The sequence below is a fragment of the Dendrobates tinctorius genome, unplaced genomic scaffold (genome assembly GCF_039654945.1).
Source record: "Dendrobates tinctorius isolate UK_male_01 unplaced genomic scaffold, ASM3965494v1 ptg000021l, whole genome shotgun sequence".
Taxonomy (NCBI): Eukaryota; Metazoa; Chordata; class Amphibia; order Anura; family Dendrobatidae; genus Dendrobates; species Dendrobates tinctorius.
Genome location: NW_027361689.1, coordinates 1,991,503 through 2,015,000, shown reverse-complemented (window position 1 = coordinate 2,015,000; position 23,498 = coordinate 1,991,503). Strand labels below are relative to the sequence as shown.

Here is a 23,498-nt window from a genome sequence, read left to right as displayed (position 1 = left end):
CAGAGCCTGACTGTCCCTCTCTTGCACTATGCAGGAAAAGGCGCAACCACCAACGCCCACTCCCATGACCAAGCAGACGGAGAAAGACCCAGGGAAGCCCAATAAGTGTCCTGTATGCAGGGTTAAGCTCCCCAGCAAGCACAAGAAGTTGTTGAGCAACACCTGTACGGCCAAAGTAATGAAGGGCCAACAGCCGTCCCTCCTATCGGAGATGAAATAGCTGATTCGAGAGGAGGTCCAGGCTTCCACGGCCACCCTTTCCCAGCCACAACCAGCCAGTCCAGGCCCCAGTGCCAAGCGAACCAGACAGGAGATGGAGCCTAGCTCAGAGGAAGGTTCCTACTCCTCGGAGTCGGATCAGGAAGAAGGGGAGGTGTGCGCTAATGAACCGGAGTATGGGAAGAGATACCTCTTTTCCTCAAACAATCTGGTACAAGCGGTCAGAGACACAATGCAGATTGAGGAGGTCCAGAAACCTCAGTCCAGACAGGACATGATGTTCGGGGGCCTTAGGGCGCAGAGGAAATTAGTATTCTCAGTGAACGACCATGTGCGAGCTATGGTCCTGGAGGAATGGAAGGAGGCGGAAAAGCGTCTCGTGATGTCCCGGGACTTTAAGAGACGTCTCCCCTTCGACCCCAAGGACATTAAAGAGTGGGAGGAAGTTCCCAAAATTGATGTCCCTGTAGCAAAAGTGGCCATGAAAATAGCGATCCCTTTCGAGGATGCTTCTAGCCTGAAGGACCCTACGGATAGGAAGGCGGATAACCTGCTAAGGCGGGCCTGGGAAACGTCAGCAGCCTTAATTAAAACAAACGTAGCAGCTACTTCGGAAGCAAGATCTATTATTTTAGGTTTGGGGCAGTTAGAGGAACACTTGACTAATAAAACCCCAAGGGAGGAAATTATAGATTCACTCCCGATCATGAAGTTAGCCACAGCTTTCCTAGCCAATACATCGGCAGAATCCGTTAGATTTTGTGCACGAATGGCTTTTTGTCAAATTCGGCTCACAGAGACATTTGGTTGAAGACCTGGACAGGTGACGGAGCCTCTAAAAACAAGCTCTGCGCCCTTCCCTTCTCTGGGTTAAAAGTATTTGGTTCAGCATTAGACGATATATTAGAAAAAGCATCCGATATAAAGAAGGTGTTCCCAGAGGAAAAGAAACCTAGGGACCAGCCCTTTCGTAGACCCGGGGGATATAGAAGACAGCAGTACTATAGATATCAGGGGAGCTCTCAGAGGGGTTCCTACGGTAACACCCACTCTAGAGCTGGAAGGTCTAGAGCCCCCCCCCTTCGGGATCTCGTACTAGATCCAGAAGAACATGACTATACCAACATAGGGGGTCAACTCAGAGAATTCAGTTCCCAGTGGTCTCGGGTCATAAAAAATCAGTGGGTTCTGAGAACAATAGCAGAGGGTTACCAAATAGAATTTTCATCCCCTCCCCCCAAAAGGTCCATTTCTCCCCTCAGAGTAAAAGTCAACTCCCAGATGTGGATCAACGTGACCGACCTGGCAAACTCCGGTGTGAGAATTCCGGTTCCCCGGGCAGAAATTGGGGCGGGCCACTATTCGTCCCTATTTGCCATCGCAAAATCATCAGGAGAATCCCGTACCATTATAAACCTGAAACCCTTAAATGCCTGGGTCACGTACAAAAGATTTCAAATGGAGTCAATCAGATCCACAGTCCATCTAATAGACAAAAATGCCCTGATGTGTACCCTGGACCTGAAAAGTGCCTACTATCAGGTACCAATTCACCCAATGTCACAGAGATTCCTGAGGTTTGCAGTAAGACTTCAGAATCGGACCTGCCACTTTCAATTCCAGTGTCTTCCGTTTGTTCTGGCCTCGGCGCCTCGAGTCTTTACGAAGCTAATCGCGGAGGTGGTAGCGTTGCTAAGAAATCGGGGAATAATCATCATTCCATATCTGGACGACTTCCTCCTGGTGGCAAAATCAACAGAGGAACTGCGGCGGCACAAGGAGAAGACAATAGAGGTTCTCGAGTTTCTGGGCTGGATCATAAACAAAGAAAAATCGGACCTGGTCCCAGAAAAAAGGAAACATTTTTTTGGGAGTACTACTGGACCCCAGAAGCAGAACTTACTTCTTACCACCAGGAAAACAGATGAAGATACGAGACAGCATGAAGGAGCTTCATTAAGGCCGCGTTTCCATCCGAGTAGCAATGCGCGCTCTGGGCCTCATGACATCCTGCATCCCTTGTGTCCGATGGGCACATTTCCATTCAAGAACCCTTCAAAAAGAAGTACTTGCCGCCTGGGATCGTCACCTGGCCTCCCTAGACAGGAAGATATCCTTGTCTCCAGCAGTAAGAAGATCCCTGGTGTGGTGGATGCAGCAAGAAAACTTAGGGAAAGGTGTCCCCAGAATCACCTCCCCATGCATCGTAATTGCTACAGACGCCAGCAAATGCGGCTGGGGGGCACATTTAGAAGGCAGAATTCTTCAAGGGGAATGGCCGGCAAAGATGCGGTCCACTTCCTCCAACTTCAAGGAACTTTACGCCACATGGGAGGCCCTAAGAAGAAATCAGGACCGACTGAAAAGCCAACACGTCAAGATTCTATCGGACAATGTGACAGTGGTGTCCTTCCTGCGGCATCAAGGGGGAACAAGGCATTGGGCACTCCAGGACCTGGCAAAAAAGATTTTCTCCTGGGCAGAAAATATGGTTCTGTCAGTAACAGCCGTCCATCTCGAAGGGTCGCAAAATACAGTGGCAGATTATTTAAGCAGGCAGAAGATCTGTCCCACGGAGTGGGAGCTGAACACAGAGATCTTCCAGAACCTATGCCAGCGCTGGGGAAGACCGCACATAGACCTCTTCGCTACCAGGAAAAATACCAAGACGTACAGGTTTTTCTCGCTGAATCCGGTGGACAATCCAGAAGGGTTAGACGCCCTAAGCCAGAAGTGGGGGCAGACTCTCTCATACGCATTTCCCCTGATAGCTCTCATTCCAGCCATCTTCAGGAAGATTCAGGAGGATCAGGCAAGAGTGTTACTGATAGCCCTTATTGGCCGAAAAGGAGCTGGTTTCCACTCCTGGGCATTATAGCAGAAGATTGACCAGTCCTGCTTCCACAGAGGGAAGACATCATTCACCAAGGGCCGGTCTTTCACCAAGACCCAGGAAGACTTCACCTGTCAGCCTGGATCCTGGACAGCAGATCTTGAGGGCTCGAGGCCTGTCAGACCAGGTCATATCGACTATTCAGGCCAGCAGAAAGCCCGTAACTTCTGCGATATACCACAAAATTTGGAAAGATTCTGTCTAGATTGTGGCAGGCCCAACTCAGCGGAAGGAAAACCAGACATCCCAAAGATTCTAGATTTCCTTCAGGCAGGCTTTAATAAAGGACTTAGGCCTAGCACGCTGAAGGTCCAGATCTCGGCATTAAGCTCCTTTCTCGATTACCCCTTCGCCTCCCATCCCTGGGTAATAAGATTTATCAGGGCAATTCAGAGGTTACGTCCTACAGTCAGGAGGTCAGTCCCCCCATGGGATCTTAGTCTTGTCCTGCGGTCTCTTTGCTTAGATCCCTTTATCCAGAGCCAGAAGATGCCCATTTCACATCAAACCATGAAAGTAGCATTTTTAGTGGCGATCACCACAGCGAAACGGATAAGCGAGATACAGGCGCTATCTATCCAAGACCCATATCTCCGAATCTGGGATGATCGAATAATCATGACACTAGACCCCACCTTTTTGCCCGAAGTTGCGTCGGTCCAAAACCTAAACCAGGAAATAATCTTGCCTTCCTTTTGCGAGAACCCCTCAAATGACAAAGAAAGGGCCCTGCACGAATTAGACATATGCCAGGCAGTTATTGATTACATCAAGGCCACGCAGGGTTGGAAACAAGACCATAACCTATTTTTACTCTTTGGGGGGAAAAATAAAGGGAGGAAAGCCTCAAAAGCCTCCATCGCGAGATGGATAACATCGCTAATCAGTTTGACCTACGTCTCCCAGGGGGTTCCTCCCCCAGAAGGTTTAAAAGCTCACTCAACACGAGCGTTATCAGATTCCTGGACAGAAAGGGCAGGGGCTTCAGTAAACCAAATCTGTAGGGCCGCAACCTGGTCCAGGTTGGACACATTCTGTAAACACTACAAATTGGATGTGTTATATACCCAGCAGACTGCTTTCGGGAGAATGGTTCTCCAGGCAGTCAGCCCACCCTAAGGGGATACTTTGGTATTCTCCCTGGTGCTGTCAGGAGGGACGTCCTGGAAAATAAGCATTAGACCTACCGGTAATTATGTTTCCAGGAGTCCATCCTGACAGCACGGATAGTTCCCTTCCTGAAAAAATTATGTCATATGTTGTAATATGATTCTGTAAATAAAGTGTTCAGTTGCATCATCCACGGTGTAATACTTGGAAAAACACTGAGGGAATGTGGGTGGAGACCGTTTTTAACCTCTTGTGTGTTCTCTTCCTGTCCCTGCAAGGAGGCGAGGGACGTCCTCCCTGGTGCTGTCAGAATGGACTCCTGGAAACATAATTACCGGTAGGTCTAATGCCTATTTTTCTTGTCTTTAAGGTCAGGTTGGAGGCTGATATACAACATTATAGAAAGCTCTATATCAGCCCTGAAAGGTGGTGGTCGTAACTTATAACGGTCAAGCTTTGTGACAGGTTCCCTTTAACAGTAAAGGCATCACAATAATGAAAAAAAAATAATAAAAAAAAATCAAGATATTTTTAACGTGATATCAAAAATATATTATTGCCTCAGATTCTAGCATTTTAGGTACTTTCAGGATCGGTTCGATAATGTTATTTGGGTTTTTTTTTTTTTTTTAAAGATGAGGATTCAGAGCTTCCTACAGCAGACGGTAGCAGACGATGCGTCTGTCTTGAAGGTCAAAATGGACGACTCCCCAGAGCCCTGTGCTGCCGGGGGTTTCTATGGAAACCTCGCACCGTTGAGTGTAGGAAAAAATATTTTTAACACATGTCATGCTATGGATTTTTTTTGTAATCATGATTTTTACAGTGTATATTGGAAGAATAAGGGATGTAATGGACGGAATGTAAACGATGTTTTCCAGATTAGAAATAACGAAAATTATTTTTTTTTGTTTTGTATTCTTATTATTCTTACTTAGTTATAATGATTATGTATTATCAACATTTTGCACAGTGAATATTTGACAAACTTTATACTCGCCTACTATACATACAGACTGTGTTCACTGGTGCTCGCAATCTAATATCCCCATGTCAAGAAATAAAGGAAATCGGAGCATGTGACGGTAGCCCAAAGGTAAATGTTGCCATGGTTTTGTTACAAATAGAAGAGATTTTCCATCCATGGCTGTGGAGTCGGAGTCATTGACTCGGTGTCCATTTTGATGGAGTCAGCATAAAATGGACCGACTCGAAAAATATATAATAAATTGGGCATCGTAGTACTACGCAGGATGTGCTGCATATTTTTGTATACTATTTTGAGAAAGTTATGAAATGTCCTATAAATGTCTGTTCTGTTCTTGATCTAAGGATCTCGGCTTTTGCTAGAGAGGAATCTGTGCTGCACTTTATGTACATGCTCAGTAGTGAGGCAGAGCTGTGGAGTCATAGATGAGATGAATCTGTGCTGCACTTTATGCACATGCTCAGTAGTGACCAGGGCTGTGGAGTCATAGATGAGATGAATCTGAGCTGCACCTTATGCACATCACATGCTCAGTAGTGACCAGTGCGGTGGTGTCGTAGTGGAGAGGAATCTGTGCTGCACTTTATGTACATGCTCAGTAGTGACCAGTGCTGTGGGGTCAGAGATGAGATGAATCTGTGCTGCACTTTATGCGCATCAAATGCTCAGTAGTGACCAGTGCGGTGGAGTCGTAGTGGAGAGGAATCTGTGCTGCACTTTATGCACATGCTCAGTAGTGACCAGTGCGGTGGAGTCGTAGTTGAGATAAAATAGTGCTGCAGTTTATGCACATGCTCAGTAGTGACCAGTGCTGTGGGGTCGTAGTGGAGATGAATCTGTGCTGCACTTTATGTACATGCTCCATGCTCAGTAGTGACCAGTGCGGTGGAGTCGTAGTGGACAGGAATCTGTGCTGCACTTTATGTACATGCTCAGTAGTTACCAGGGCTGTGGGGTCGGAGATGAGATGAATCTGTGCTGCACTTTATGAACATGCTCAGTAGTGACCAGTGCGGTGGAGTCGTAGTTGAGATAAAATAGTGCTGCACTTTATGCACATGCTCAGTAGTGACCAGTGCGGTGGAGTCATAGTGGAGAGGAATCTGTGCTGCACTTTATGTACATGCTCAGTAGTGACCAGTGCTGTGGGGTCAGAGATGAGATGAATCTGTGCTGCACTTTATGCACATCACATGCTCAGTAGTGACCAGTGCGGTGGAGTCATAGATGAGATGAATCTGTGCTGCACTTTATGCACATGCTCAGTAGTGACCAGGGCTGTGGAGTCATAGATGAGATGAATCTGAGCTGCACCTTATGCACATCACATGCTCAGTAGTGACCAGTGCGGTGGAGTCGTAGTGGAGAGGAATCTGTGCTGCACTTTATGTACATGCTCAGTAGTGGCCTGTGCTGTGGGGTCAGAGATGAGATGAATCTGTGCTGCACTTTATGCACATCACATGCTCAGTAGTGACCAGTGCGGTGGAGTCGTAGTGGAGAGGAATCTGTGCTGCACTTTATGCACATGCTCAGTAGTGACCAGTGCGGTGGAGTCGTAGTTGAGATAAAATAGTGCTGCACTTTATGCACATGCTCAGTAGTGACCAGTGCTGTGGGGTCGTAGTGGAGATGAATCTGTGCTGCACTTTATGTACATGCTCAGTAGTGACCAGGGCTGTGGGGTCGGAGATGAGATGAATCTGTGCTGTACTTTATGCACATCACATGCTCAGTAGTGACCAGTGCGGTGGAGTCATAGTGGAGAGGAATCTGTGCTGCACTTTATGTACATGCTCAGTAGTGACCAGTGCTGTGGGGTCGGAGATGAGATGAATCTGTGCTGCTCTTTATGCACATGCTCAGTATTGACCAGTGCGGTGGAGTCGTAGTTGAAATGAAATAGTGCTGCACTTTATGCACATGCTCGGTAGTGACCAGTGCTGTGGGGTCGTAGTGGAGATGAATCTGTGCTTCACTTTATGTACATGCTCAGTAGTGACCAGTGCGGTGGAGTCGTAGTGGACAGGAATCTGCTGCACTTTATGTACATGCTCAGTAGTGACCAGGGCTGTGGGGTCGGAGATGAGATGAATCTGTGCTGCACTTTATGCACATGCTCAGTAGTGACCAGTGCGGTGGAGTCATAGTGGAGAGGAATCTGTGCTGCACTTTATGTACATGCTCAGTAGTGACCAGTGCTGTGGGGTCGGAGATGAGATGAATCTGTGCTGCACTTTATGCACATCACATGCTCATTAGTGACCAGTGCGGTGGAGTCGTAGTGGAGAGGAATCTGTGCTGCACTTTATGTACATGCTCAGTAGTGAGGCAGAGCTGTGGAGTCATAGATGAGATGAATCTGTGCTGCACTTTATGCACATGCTCAGTAGTGACCAGGGCTCTGGAGTCATAGATGAGATGAATCTGAGCTGCACCTTATGCACATCACATGCTCAGTAGTGACCAGTGCGGTGGTGTCGTAGTGGAGAGGAATCTGTGCTGCACTTTATGTACATGCTCAGTAGTGACCAGTGCTGTGGGGTCAGAGATGAGATGAATCTGTGCTGCACTTTATGCACATCAAATGCTCAGTAGTGACCAGTGCGGTGGAGTCGTAGTGGAGAGGAATCTGTGCTGCACTTTATGCACATGCTCAGTAGTGACCAGTGCGGTGGAGTCGTAGTTGAGATAAAATAGTGCTGCAGTTTATGCACATGCTCAGTAGTGACCAGTGCTGTGGGGTCGTAGTGGAGATGAATCTGTGCTGCACTTTATGTACATGCTCCATGCTCAGTAGTGACCAGTGCGGTGGAGTCGTAGTGGACAGGAATCTGTGCTGCACTTTATGTACATGCTCAGTAGTTACCAGGGCTGTGGGGTCGGAGATGAGATGAATCTGTGCTGCACTTTATGAACATGCTCAGTAGTGACCAGTGCGGTGGAGTCGTAGTTGAGATAAAATAGTGCTGCACTTTATGCACATGCTCAGTAGTGACCAGTGCGGTGCAGTCATAGTGGAGAGGAATCTGTGCTGCACTTTATGTACATGCTCAGTAGTGACCAGTGCTGTGGGGTCGGAGATGAGATGAATCTGTGCTGCACTTTATGCACATCACATGCTCAGTAGTGACCAGTGCGGTGGAGTCATAGATGAGATGAATCTGTGCTGCACTTTATGCACATGCTCAGTAGTGACCAGGGCTGTGGAGTCAAAGATGAGATGAATCTGAGCTGCACCTTATGCACATCACATGCTCAGTAGTGACCAGTGCGGTGGAGTCGTAGTGGAGAGGAATCTGTGCTGCACTTTATGTACATGCTCAGTAGTGACCAGTGCTATGGAGTCATAGATGAGATGAATCTGAGCTGCACCTTATGCACATCACATGCTCAGTAGTGACCAGTGCGGTGGAGTCGTAGTGGAGAGGAATCTGTGCTGCACTTTATGCACATGCTCAGTAGTGACCAGTGCGGTGGAGTCGTAGTTGAGATAAAATAGTGCTGCACTTTATGCACATGCTCAGTACTGACCAGTGCTGTGGGGTCGTAGTGGAGATGAATCTGTGCTGCACTTTATGTACATGCTCAGTAGTGACCAGGGCTGTGGGGTCGGAGATGAGATGAATCTGTGCTGCACTTTATGCACATCACATGCTCAGTAGTGACCAGTGCGGTGGAGTCATAGTGGAGAGGAATCTGTGCTGCACTTTATGTACATGCTCAGTAGTGACCAGTGCTGTGGGGTCGGAGATGAGATGAATCTGTGCTGCTCTTTATGCACATGCTCAGTATTGACCAGTGCGGTGGAGTCGTAGTTGAAATGAAATAGTGCTGCACTTTATGCACATGCTCAGTAGTGACCAGTGCTGTGGGGTCGTAGTGGAGATGAATCTGTGCTTCACTTTATGTACATGCTCAGTAGTGACCAGTGCGGTGGAGTCGTAGTGGACAGGAATCTGCTGCACTTTATGTACATGCTCAGTAGTGACCAGGGCTGTGGGGTCGGAGATGAGATGAATCTGTGCTGCACTTTATGCACATGCTCAGTAGTGACCAGTGCGGTGGAGTCATAGTGGAGAGGAATCTGTGCTGCACTTTATGTACATGCTCAGTAGTGACCAGTGCTGTGGGGTCGGAGATGAGATGAATCTGTGCTGCACTTTATGCACATCACATGCTCATTAGTGACCAGTGCGGTGGAGTCGTAGTGGAGAGGAATCTGTGCTGCACTTTATGCACATGCTCAGTAGTGAGGCTGTGCTGTGGGGTCGTAGTGGAGATGAATCTGTGCTGCACTTTATGCACATGCTCAGTAGAGACCAGTGCGGTGGAGTCGTAGTTGAGATGAAATAGTGCTGCACTTTATGCACATGCTCAGTAGTGACCAGTGCTGTGGGGTCGTAGTGGAGATGAATCTGTGCTGCACTTTATGCACATGCTCAGTAGTGAGGCTGTGCTGTGAGGTCCAAGTGGAGATGAATCTGTGCTGCACTTTATGCACATGCTCAGTAGTGACCAGTGCGGTGGAGTCGTAGTTGAGATGAAATAGTGCTGCACTTTATGCACATGCTCAGTAGTGACCAGTGCTGTGGGGTCGTAGTGGAGATGAATCTGTGCTGCACTTTATGCACATGCTCAGTAGTGACCAGTGCTGTGGGGTCGTTGATGAGATGAATCTGTGCTGCACTTTATGCACATGCTCAGTAGTGACCAGTGCTGTGGGGTCGTTGATGAGATGAATCTGTGCTGCACTTTATGCACATGCTCAGTAGTGACCGGTGCTGTGGGGTCGTAGTGGAGATGAATCTGTGTTGCACTTTATGCACATGCTCAGTAGTGACCAGTGCTGTGGAATCGGAGATAAGATGAATCTGTGCTGCACTTTATGTACATGCTCAGTAGTGACCAGTGCTGGGGAGTCGGTTGTAGAATCGGGAGTCAGGGAAATTGAGGAGTAGGAGTCGGAGGGGTATGCTTAACGAGTCCACAGCCCTGTATCCACCACAGGGTAAGCAGTGAAGCTTGAGGAAAACTGAGAGAAGTAAAAGAGAAGTTAGTCGGCATGTGACCATAATTATGCAGATCACATTCTTGCGGCCCCCATGATGTCCGCTCGAACCAGGTAGCAGAGCTGAATCCTGACAGTGTACACATTACACACTGTTAGTATTCGGCAAGCTTCACTGCTTCACAACAGTTTGCATTGTGGTGGAAAACCCCTTTAAGATGTGCATGCAACGTCTTTTTCAGGCAGCTAAAAACATCAGTTTTTAAAGCAGGAGACGCTTGATAAATTTGCTGCCATTCTCTGGAGTTTTTTTAAACCTTAAGCAACTTATTTTTATATTTTTTGGTCTTTTTCTCAGTGCTTTATTGACATTTTTAAGTACTTGTTTTCGGGTTTTTTGGGGGGGCAACTTAATTTTTTCCAAATGTTTATAAATTCCATTAAACAACAATCAAAACTCTAGTGTTATATAAAAACATTTTAGAAAACACATTTTTTGTATCCTTCCCATTGACGTCTGTTAGGAAGTATGGAGCATCTTCGAAGTAGAAAATGTTAGGAGTGGTCCTTTTGCTTCTTTCAACTACTTGGCCGTTCTTGGAAACCTGAATCTGTTAAAAGCCCCTCAAAGGAAGATTCTTTTTTTTCTGAGCGCTTTTTCAAGCAGTTTTCAGGGCAGACTTGCTTCAAATACATCTGGAAAAAAAATGTGTGAACACACCTTGATGGATCTGCTCATGGTAAGGCAAGCAGTGCTTATTATTTAACAAGTGTTACTAGAGTGGCCACCATCAGCCAACTCGTTATGCTGATCTGCAGTTTATAATCATCCAAGGAATTTCTGTTCTGTCCATAGTCCATGACATGAAGGCATATTGGCACCATTGTTGGCATTGTGACTTTATAAATGTTAAGTTAATTAGATTAAATTGTTTTTTATTGCAATTTTAGGGTTTGGAGTGTTCGGTACAACCACTCCCATGATCAGCTGGTCTTGACGGGGAGCAGCGACAGTCGTGTAATCCTGTCTAATATGGTCTCAATTTCTTCTGAACCATTTGGACACCTTGTCGATGATGAAGACTTAAGTGATCAAGAAGACAATCAACATGAAGAGAAGTAAGTCAGAAATACAAGGTGCAAAAAAATGCTCTACATTTATGATTTTAGGGTTCCGCTGTAACTTGGTCAATATTCAGAACGATATGGTTTCTTTGCCTGCAACCTCTTCTCTGCAGGTCACTATCCGCATCTATATTTATGATTGATCCTAACCTCTCGTGTGCGGGTTTCCCAGGCTTACTTTATTAATAGTCTACCCTCAGTATAGGTCATCAATATCAGATTGGTGGGGATCCAGTTCCTCCTCCTGACGATCATGTGTTCCCAGCTTAAAAGCACAGCGCCTTTTTTTTTTTTTTTTCAATAAATCAAATTGTATTTCTTGAAATTTTTTTTAAAAAGTCATTCGTAACATTAATCACATTAAACATAACATCACTTCCACCTTAAAATAATAGACTGTTCATGTCTTTGTCAGTGGAAAAACTTACAAAATCAGCAAGGGATCAAATACTTATTTCCCCCACTGTAAAAGACATGCAGCCCCTAGAGCAGTGATGGCAAACCTTTTAGAGACCAATTGCCCAAAACCCGCTTATTTATGGCAAAGTGCCAACATGGCATTTTACCTTAATACTGAGGTTTAAGATAAGAAAAACAACTTGTACATTAGCGCGCTACACAGTCTATAGCAAAGAGCTTGTAAGCACTGCACTCCAAGCTTAAGATACCAGCCCCCGAATGCAGGGAGGTCTGTTCTTGAGAATGGAGAGGATATTTAATTAAATGTAAAATTGCAAAGTTGTTTGTTTTTACAACCTCTTTGTAAATAATCCAGGGATGTCAAATACACATAGGACCAAAGTTAAAAGCTTTGACAACCTTTGATATTTGTAAAAAAAAAAAAAAAAAAAAAGTCTATATTTGAGGAAGCTTTTCCTTATTAAATAAAAAATAAACTTGTCCCCCCTCTCGGCTTATATGCGAGTCATATACCGGGGGTCGGCTGGGGAGGGGGAGCGGGGGTGTCAGAGACCATACTCACCCCTCCTGGCACGTCTCTGCAGCCCCTGCTTCTCCGTAGGTCGTCTTCTTCCTGCGTTCAACGGTCACGTGGAACCGCTCATTAAACTCATGAATATGCGCATATTCATGAGTTTAATGAGCGGTACCACGTGTGACCGCTGAACACAGGAAGAAGACGACCAAGGGAGAAGCAGGGGCTGCAGAGAAGACCGTGTGCCAGGAGGGGGTGAGTATGATGGGGGCAGAGCAATATTCACCTGTCCCCATTCCATCGCCGTGCCCCGCTGTGTCTCCGGTCCACCTGCTGTGACGTTCAGCAGAGGGTGCGATGACGTAGTCAGTGCGCGCCCTCTGCTGAACGTCACTGCAGAGACCCGGGAGACACAGCAGTGGATGGCGATGGAACGGGGACCGGTAAATATCGCCAGTGCCGGGGGCTCAGGACACCGGTACCTGGCCCCCAGCAACGGAGAGGTGAGTATGTCATTTTTTTTCTTTTTTAATTGCAGCAGCAAATAAGGAGTATTTATGGAGCATGTTCTTGGGCCAGTATTAACCCTTGTGCTTCAGCATATGGGGGGTATTTATGGAGCATCTTCTTGGGCCACAATTAACCCTTGTGCAGCAGCAATATATGGGGGTATTTATGGAGCATCTTATGGGGTAGCATTAACCCTTGTGCAGCAACATATGGGGGGTATTTATGGAGCATCTTCTTGGGCCAGCATTAACCCTTGTTCAGCAGCATATGGGGTTTTTTTTTAACAATGGAGCATCTTCTTGGACCACCATTAAGCCTTGTGCAGCACCACCCTCGGCTTATACATGAGTCAATACATTTTTCCAGTTTTTTGTGGCAAAATTAGGGGGTCGACTTATACGCGGATTGGCTTATACACGCGTATATACGGTAATATGTTATGTAACAGCAGTAAAAAAGCATATGGCCTATTATAAATATGTAATAAAGGATAAAAACCTTGAATAGAACAGATAACTTTTGTTTGTATCATACTTTATCTGACACACTGTATGATACCCCCACAGTGAATTGTTCCAGATGCACTATGATAACCCTACTGTACCCCCCTCCCTCAATTCCCAAAGAATGGTGACCCCATCACAGTATGATTCTCCAACTGTAATCCCAACAGAACTCTTCATACAGTATAATAGGCTCAAAAAATCCTCCATACAGTATAATGGATCCACATAGTCCTCCATGCAGTACAATGGGCCCCACATAGTCCTGCGTAAAGTGTAAAAGGTCCCACATAGTGCTCCATACAGTATCACAGGGCCCTGTATTGACTTCCATAATTTAATGAATCCATACTGTATAATGACCCCACATAGTGCTCCATTCTGTATAATGGTTTCACATAGTGCTCCATACTGTAAAATGCTCCGACATAGTGCTCCATACTGTATAATGGCCCCACATAGTGCTCCATACTGTTTAATGGCCCCACATAGTCCTCCATACAGTATAATGGCCCAACATAGTGATCCATACTGTATAATAGCCCCACATAGTGATCCATACTGTATAATAGCCCCAAACTACTCACCTCTGTTCATTCCAACACTGATCTTGTCTCTTCATATATCACAGTCCTACCTGTGGGCACATGCGCCATCTCGTCAGCACTAGCTCCGCCGCCGTTCTCCTCAGCCCATGCACCATCCCCTTCATTAGTAGCGCCACCCTCACCCTCCTCATCACAAGCGCAGGCTGATGGGAGGGAATGTGGCGTGATGGGGGGTGCTCGCACAGAGGACAGTAGCCGCAGTGCTAATGATGAGGGAGATGGCGAGCGGGCTGAGTAGAGTGGTCACGGCGCTAGTGCTGAGGAAATTGCGCGCGTGCCCACCGGGAGGGCTCTACGTGCCCCCTTTGTCATGCGTGCCATAGGTATGGAAAGTATTCAGACCCCTTAAAGTGTTTCACTCTTTGTTTCATTGCAGCCATTTGGTAAATTCCAAAAAGTTCATTTTTTTTCTCATTAATGTACACTCTTCATCCCATCTTGACTGGAAAAAAAAAAGACAGAAATGTAGAAATTTTTGCAAATTTATTGAGAAAGAAAAACTGAAATATCACATGGTCATAAGTATTCAGACCCGTTGCTCAATATTGAGTAGAAGCACCTTTTTTGAGCTAGTACAGCCATTAGTCTTGGGAATGATGCAACAAATTTTTCACTCCTGGATTTGGGGATCCTCTGCCATTCTTCCTTGCAGATGCTCTCCAGTTCTGTCAGGTTGGATGGTGAACATTAGTGGACAGCCAATTTCAGGTCTCTCTAGAGATGCTCAATTGGGTTTAGGTCAGGGCTCTGGCTGGGCCAGTCAAGAATGGTCACAGAGTTGTCCCAAAGCCACTCCTTTGTTATTTTAGCTGTGTGATTAGGGTCATTGTCTTGTTGGAAGATGAACTTTCGGCCAAGTCTGAGGTCCAGAGCACTCTGGAAGAGGTATTCATCCAGGATATCTATGTACTTGGCCACATTCATGTTTCCTTCAATGGCAACCAGTCGTCCTATCCCTGCAGCTGAAAAACACCTCCATAGCATGATGCTGTTACCACCATGTTTCACTGTTGGGATTGTATTGGGCAGGTGATGAGCAGTGCCTGGTTTACTCCACAGATAAAGCTTAGAATTATCACCAAAAAGTTCTGTCTTCGTCTCATCAGACCAAAGAATAGTGAAAAAGTTAAAGGGGTCTGAATTCTTGCCGTACCCACTGTATATCCAACTCTGAAATCCATCTAATTTACAGTTAGGTCCATATATATTTGGACAGAGACAACATTTTTCTAATTTTGGTTCTAGACATTACCACAATGAATTTTAAACAAAACAATTCAGATGCAGTTGAAGTTCAGAGTTTCAGCTTTCATTTGAGGGTATCTACATTAAAATTGGATGAAGGGTTTAGGAGTTTCAGCTCCTTAACATGTGCCACCCTGTTTTTAAAGGGACCAAAAGTAATTGGACAGATTAAATAATTGTAAATAAAATGTTCATTTCTAGTATTTGATTGAAAACCCTTTGTTAGCAATGACTGCCTGAAGTCTTGAACTCATGGACATCACCAGACGCTGTGTTTCCTCCTTTTTGATGCTCTGCCAGGCCTTCACTGCTGTGGTTTTCAGTTGCTGTTTGTTTGTGGGCCTTTCTGTCTGAAGCTCAGTCTTTAACAAGTGAAATCCATGCTCGATTGGGTTGAGATCAGGTAACTGACTTGGCCATTCAATAATATTCCACTTCTTTGCTTTAATAAACTCCTGGGTTGCTTTGGCTTTATGTTTTGGGTCATTGTCCATCTGTAGTATGAAACGACGTCCAATCAGTTTGGCTGCATTTGGCTGGATCTGAGCACATAGTATGGCTCTGAATACCTCAGAATTCATTCGGCTGCTTCTGTCCTGTGTCACATCATCAATAAACACTAGTGACCCAGTGCCACTGGCAGCCATGCATGCCCAAGCCATCACACTGCCTCCGCCGTGTTTTACAGATGATATGGTATGCTTTGGATCATGAGCTGTACCACGCCTTCGCCATACTTTTTCTCTTTCCATCATTCTGGTAGAGTTTGATCTTGGTTTCATCTTTCCAAAGAATGTTCTTCCAGAGCTGTGCTGGCTTTTTTTAGATGTTTTTTAGCAAAGTCCAGTCTAGCCTTTTGATTCTTGATGCTTATGAGTGGCTTGCACCGTGCAGTGATCCCTCTGTATTTACTTTCATGCAGTCTTCTCTTTATGGTAGATTTGGATATTGATACGTCTATTTCCTGGAGAGTGTTGTTCACTTGGTTGGCTGTTGTGAAGGGGTTTCTCTTCACCATGGAGACTATTCTGCGATCATCCACCACTGTTGTCTTCCGTGGGCGCCCAGGTCTTTTTGCGTTGATGAGTTCACCAGTGTTTTCTTTCTTTCTCAGGATGTACCAAACTGTAGATTTTGCCACTCCTAATGTTGGTGCATTTTTTCGGATGGGTTTTTTTTGTTTTTGCAGCTTAAGGATGGCTTATTTCACCTGCATGGAGAGCTCCTTTGACCGCATGTTTCCTTCACAGCAAAACCTTCCAAATGCAAGCACGACACCTCAAATCAACTCCAGACCTTTTATCTGCTTAATTGAGAATGACATAACGAAGGGATTGCCCACACCTGTCCATGAAATAGCCTTGGAGTCAATTGTCCAATTACTTTTGGTCCCTTTAAAAACAGGGTGGCACATGTTAAGGAGCAGAAACTCCTAAACCCTTCATCCAATTTTAATGTGGATACCCTCAAATGAAAGCTGAAAGTCTGAACTTCAACTGCATCTGAATTGTTTTGGTTATAATTCATTGTGGTAATGTCTAGAACCAAAATTGCAAAAATGTTGTCTCTGTCCAAATATATATGGACCTAACTGTATAAAAGTAGTATTTATTATTAAACCAAATAAGGGGCAGCTTACCATACCGATTATGTGTTTACACCTATCCCAGACCTCACACAGTAATGCAAGAGCTGAATGTGACTCTTTCTTACCTATACAATTACTTAGATCAGCAATATGAGTGGGAGTTTTCATGGTGTTCCTGTAGTAATCAGTCTCATAATCTTGTTTGAATTTCCATCTCATTCCCACCCACTACGATGCTGTAGTTGTGCTGCCAGAAAGTATAATAATGCATTAGGGATTGTCAAAACACCTTATTAGCACAGTACCTTTTAATGTGTAGAGGCCACTGCCAACTACATGATCCTATTTTTCTAAATAGGAGGCGATCTGTAGTACCTAGTAGTGGTCACAAACAGAGCTTTACTCTTCAGCTCTTTCACACTGGTGGATTGTGGACCCACTGTGCCACAGGGCCGGACTTATACTGGAGTGGCGTGGCTAAGCGGCTACCTGGTTTTCACTAGAGCCCCTGTTGGTGGAGATAGTCTTGAGCTGCAGATGTCCACCAGGTGCCACTTCAGAGCACTCCCCTGTACTGCGGCAACTGACCCCAAGGATCAGGATAACAGGCAAGGATATGAACTCGGAGTCATTGGCAGGACAGCATTCGGATAGCTGGTAGAACAGACATTGGAGCCAGTTCAGGCAGTACAGGATCAGGCTTGGACAAAACAGGATGTACAGACGGAACGGGCTCTGGATTTAGACAAGACAGGTTCTGGAACACTGGCAGAGGTTGTAGATGCAGGTTCAGACATGATGGGTTCTGAACTCAGGATCAGGTTCTGGCAGGACGTGCTTAGGAGCAAGTTCAGGTTCAGAGAGGATGCACTTAAGAATAGGTTCTGCTTTGGGCTGGACGGGTTCAATAACAGGGACCTGACAACAGACTAGTGGGTATGCTCACTAACCAGAGCTAACACTGCTCAGGCACCTCCCTATAGGGGAGGGTGCCTTTAATGCTTAATGCCTATCAGGTATTGGCTGGGGGCATTTCCAGGAGTGTGTGCGCTGTCCCTTTAAGAAGCGATGAGCGCACCACTGGGAGACCTGCTCGACGTGCGCAGACCCTTGGAGAAGGACGCCACGCCAGGAGAAAGAGTATGTCGGCGTCCCTGCCAGGAGGAGGGAGAGGGACCATGAAGGGATGCCAGCTCTGATATTACAAGCTCCATTCAGTGTTTACATTCAGCCACCACCGGAACTAGTAACAGCTGGTCGGAGGGGGAGCTGGCAGTCGGATCCCGACTAATCTGATACTGATCAGTGATATATGCTTGGACAACCCTTTTATCATATTGAAGACATTGACTTCTTACATTTATGTTCCATATATAGTGATAAATGAGAGGAAATATACAATATAAAAAGGAGAGATGAAATGTCAAAAACCTAAACAAGCCTGATTTTTTTTTTTTTTTTGTTTTCTAAGGGGGCAAGCTCGTTATATTATTGCCACTGCTTGCATAAGTAGAAAGTTGTCTAGGTCACTGTTCAATGCGCCACTTTGTTAAACAAATCCAAGAAGCAATTGAAGAGCATTCCTTACTCTGAGGGACCCAACATGTCTGTACATTGACATTGACAACCCATTAATTTTAGTAAATATTGAGTAATGCTCCTTTTCTCCTCTGGAGGTGCTGCAGTGAAATTGAGCACTTGCTGATAAGTTTACTAATACAAAGTATGGACTGCAGCAGTGGGCCTCCAGTGTGCTCCATGTGTCATCATTTTCTAAAGTGAACAATCCCTTTAACCTGTTTGGTTTGGTATTCTTAAGGTTCCTATATATTAATAGGAAAAAACACTAATCACATAGATTTTGATCATTTCTTAGTAACACTGTATAGAATATCTCTGATGTTGTTTGATACTTGCTGGTTAGATGTGATACCAATGTTATAATTTGATGTAAATCTGAATAATGTGGCCTCAGACGTTCAGTAAATCCTGACACATGACGGCTCCATAAAGCATTCTATAAAAAGATTCAATCTCTGCCAATGTCAAGAAAAGCTTTGGGTAGAAGCATAAGACGCTGCATGCGAAGAAACCTGCCCATTTCGCAGTTTTAGTATCAGAACTGCTCTAAGCCACTATAATGCTCGCACAGGATATCGCTAGAGACAAAGCATTTGAAACAATTTCACACTGTATTAAACATGCAAGTTTTACCATAATTCTAAGAAGCAAAACAAAATCAATGGCACCGTGCAAGAAATGTATGCCTGTGTCCGCTACTGCTTGTTAGGACTCACTCAGACGTCCGTTTTTACAACTTATGAGAAAAACTGACCGATTTATTTTGATCAGTTTCTGATCAGAGCGTGGTCCGATTGCCATCAGTTTTTCTCGTAAGTGGAGAAAAAAAGAAAGTTTCTCCATCTTCTCCTTTCTGACAGTTCGGGAAAATCGTACCCCCGGTTAGATGTCACCCAAGTGCGGTCCAATTATTTCATGGACACATAGACTGGTATTGCCGATTTTGATCCTAGTTGACTGCGAAAAATCATGGACATGTGAATGGCCCCATAGACTATCACACTTACACATGTTAGCTGTGAAAAACATGGATATTGCTTACTTTTGAAAATCAAACGTCTGAATAAAGTCTAAGGCTGTGTGCACACTCTGCGGATTAGGTGCGGATTCATCCGCGCGGATTTTGTAAAATCCGCAGGTGAAACCGCAGGTCAAAAGACCTGCGGTTTTACCTGCGGATTGCTCTGCGGTTTTGCCCTGCGGTTTTTCATCTCCTCAATGGAGGAGATGGCAAACCGCAGGGGAATCCGTAGAAAGAATTGACATGTTAATTCTTTCTGCGGATTGAAAACCGCAGATAATCCGCGCGGAAAAATCCGCACCGTCTGCATTGCGGTTTTTGATTCCCATAAGGAATCATTGTACTGTACATCGCAGCAGAAACTGCTGCGGGTCCGCAGCGGCCAAAACCACTGCGGAACCGCAGCAAAATCCGCAGCGTGTGCACACAGCCTAACAATGAAGTCTTCTGCCGGCCACTAATGACCAATTGACAATGTCATGAACCATGTACCAGGGCATAGTGGGTGTCGTGAACTACGTCTGTTGTCCTGGAAAAATAACTACGTTCCTGTGCTGTATGTTTTATTCTTGCATATTTCAAGTGAGTACTTAAAGGGTTTGTCTTCGGTTCTTTCTTAAGGAGTCTACCACTTCTCCTCTGCCCCCTGGTTCTTGTTTGCTGGGCGTGGTGAGCTCCTGTCGTTTGATAATTTTGGGTATGGTCGCATCAATAGTCTGAACTGAATACTCTCCCACGCTGCTAACAAAGGCAATGTTAACTCTGCACCATGAGAGAAGCTCAGAAGGGACTGAGGCTGGTCTGTCCAGCAATCTGGCCTCCTTCAAAGTGGCGATTGTAGACTCTAAAGCATAATGCGTGTAATTGGCATGGTAACTGACTACCCGGAACCTGCATGGTGGCCGGTAACCTAGGCAATGAGCTGTACATGATAGAAATAATAATTCTTCCATTCTTATGAGTGGAGAAGATTTTTAATAAGAGGTAGTGTAAATTGCAAAGTTTTTTTTTTACAAACACTTTGCAGTTTTACCCATTAATGAAGATGAGACTTTTAAAAATATTCAATAGTCTTTATAAGGGCCTGTTATGAAATTTGTAATTTTCTAACTAATGCTGGAATGCTAAAGGGTTGTTAAATACCTTTAGGCTGAGTTCACACGTGGCGTTTTTTTCGCGCCTCCGCGGCGGTTTTAACTGTGCGATTTTGCCGCAAAAACGCGAAAAATAAGCATCCCATGCATTCCTATGGATTCCGCAATGCTGTGCTAATGCTGCGGTTTTTACCGCGGCGGAATCGCTTTGCGGTAAAAACCGCAGCATGCTCATTAATTTGCGGAATCGCGGCGATCCCGCACCCATAGGAATGCATTGTTCCGCTTACTTCCCGCATGTGGCTGTGCACACCATGCGGAAAGTAAGCAGAACAATTGCGGATGGTACCCATGGTCCGGAGGAGAGAAGACTGTCCTCCGGGCTTTGGGTACCATATCCCTGTAAAAAATAGAATTTAAAAATAAAAAATATTGTTATTCTCACCCTCCGGCGTCCCGCGCAGCCTTCCCGCTTCTCTTCACGCTCTCGTTCCCAGTAATCCTTTGCGAAAATGCTCGCGATGACGTCCCTTCTCGCGGGATCGCGAAGTCTCGCGGTCATTCGCGCGATGTCATCGCGAATTACCGCGAGACGTCGCGATCCCGCGAGAACTGACGTCATCGCGGGCATTTTCGCAAAGGATTACTGGGAACGGATGCGCGGGACGTCGGAAGGTAAGAATAACACCATTTTTTATTTTTTTTTACATTCTATCTTTTACTACTGATGCCGCATAGGCGGCCTCAATAGTAAAAAGTTGGTCACACTCGTCTAGTTTTCCGCGGGAAAATCGCGGGAATTTAAAATGCGATTTTCCCGCGGACTGGAATTCCGGAATTCTCGCGGTAATTTCCGCGAGAGTTCCGGTACGTGTGCACTTAGCCTTATAAGAGTCTCCCTGCTGAGATCGCTGCTGTAGCTTGGATGGAGAAATAGTTGGATAAAATTACCATGCTTCGCTCTCAATAGTCAACTGGGAGGAGCTGCCGTAGTGAATAGTCATGTTCTTCTGGATGTTAGCTTGCCAGCTCTGCCTTCATTGATTATGGTTTGGGGAATGATGTCAGCGCTATCTGTGCTGAGCAGGACATCAATAGAGGGAGAGTGGAAAACAATTAGCAGACCGTAACTAATCCACAATAGCAATTGTTTCAACAGAGCGTTGTCTACTTAGGTTTTATTGTACCCCCCCCCGATAGATGATGTCAGGGAAGAAAATAATTGGCATGTTGGCATTTCATCACCCAGTCTTTTTGTTTCCACTGTTGTGTGGCGGTGCTGTAATACCATTTTCTCATACAGAACCACCAGTCAAGCTTTTTCTCGACAGCTGTCTGATATGTCTGGCTAGCTTTAGTCCCCTCCACATTTTATTTATTTAACGGCCTTCAACTCGTTCTTGAGCCATAATGACTTGATGGATGAATACTCTATAGAAAGATCAAGCCTAGATGGATCCACCAAGGTCTTCTCCCTGTTATCTTGATTGTATTGGCTCAGTGGTTAGCACTGCAGCCTTGCAGCGCTGGGGTCCTGGGTTCGAATCCCACCAAGGACAACATCTGCAATGAGTTTGTATGTTCATGTTCTCCCCTTGTTTGCGTGGGTTTCCTCCGGGCACTCCGGTTTCCTTCCACATTCTAAAGACATACTGATAGGGAATTTAGATTGTGAGCCCCATCGGGGACAGTGATGAAAATGTGTGCAAACTGTAAAGCGCTGCGGAATATGTTAGCGCTATATAAAAATAAAGATTATTATATTATTGTATTAAGTCATCAGGTTGCTGGTCTTCCTCTTCACTTTGTTCCTTCTATTCTTCTGACCATGTTGTTCTTCTCCAGTGATTGCTCTCTTTGTATGTTTTTATCCAAAGTAGTCAAGTCATAGCTTGGAGATCCTTACTTTGAGTGACATGTCTGGCTTGATTTGTACCAAAATTGATTTTTGTTCTTCTTGCCCTCCATGGTATTGATAACATTTTGAATGCATTGATTCTTCTTCTATCTTGTTCCTTTATCGTCTAGATTTTGCATCATTCTACATTTAATCCATTAAATTCTTGGCTTGATCATGCGTGCATATGTATATCTTATGTGTATGGACACCTTGACAGAGTTTCTTCATATTCTGCATATAATAAAAATTGCTGAATATATGACAGACTGCACTATTCTTGGGAGCAATTACCATTGTCCAAGTCCTCATTATGACCTATTCTATAATGACATATTTTTTAACAATACCTGTCATCTATTTTACCATGGTTAAAGTGTCTAAGCAAATGAAAATGTTCATCATAGAAATAAAGTATCCATGTGATCTATAACCTAAGGGTGTCCCGGCAATGTTTGACACTTTTTGTCATTTTTTTCGTTCCTTGCTTATAATTATGCGCTCGACAAGTACGCAACATTGTATTTTTCCCTTTCAGTAATTGGTTTTTTTTTGTTTCCCTCTTAGAACAAAAGAGCCACTCCAGGACAGTATAATAGCTACCTACGAAGAGCATGAAGACAGTGTGTATGCCGTGGAATGGTCCTCCGCAGACCCCTGGCTCTTTGCTTCCTTAAGCTATGATGGAAGGCTGGTTATTAACCGAGTCCCAAGAGCACTCAAATATAACATACTGCTGTAATTTGTTCGTTTGTTTGAGCTGAAGTGATTGCATGTCACTGACAGCTTATTTCCTGTAATTTGGCGACTGGAGAGATGGGGATCTGAAATATGTTATTATATTTGTTTATTGTAGAGCTTTGTAATAAATGACCAAATCTTGGGCCAGGCTTGACCTTTTTTAGATTGTTGTGTTTAGACACTGGGATCCTAATGAAATAGAAGTCATCCGAGGACTGTCATCTGCGTATTTGTTCTTTTATTGGAGACTGGGCGTTTAGCAGCTGGAATATTTCTATATATTTGACGCACTTATTATTTTATAAGATGGTTTATTCTGTAAATAATGTATTAATAATCATATGCTCACTGTTTATTAATCATGTCTGAACAGTCATCTGAAGATGTTGTTCCTGTGAATAGTCACACAGTCAAGGCTAAAGCCCTATCT

At 44.9% G+C, this 23,498-nt stretch overlaps 1 protein-coding gene across 1 annotated transcript in view; it reads left to right on the top strand.

Moving 5' to 3' along the window:
- The window catches only part of EIPR1 (EARP complex and GARP complex interacting protein 1), a 291,898-nt gene extending 268,688 nt beyond the window's left edge, over positions 1 to 23,210 (top strand). Inside the window, exons 8-9 of the mRNA XM_073568152.1 lie at positions 11,173 to 11,340; positions 22,895 to 23,210. Coding sequence (XP_073424253.1) covers positions 11,173 to 11,340; positions 22,895 to 23,069 — 343 coding nt within the window. The 3' untranslated portion in view covers positions 23,070 to 23,210. The remainder of the gene's footprint in view (positions 1 to 11,172; positions 11,341 to 22,894) is intronic.
- Positions 23,211 to 23,498: the final 288 nt, after the last annotated feature.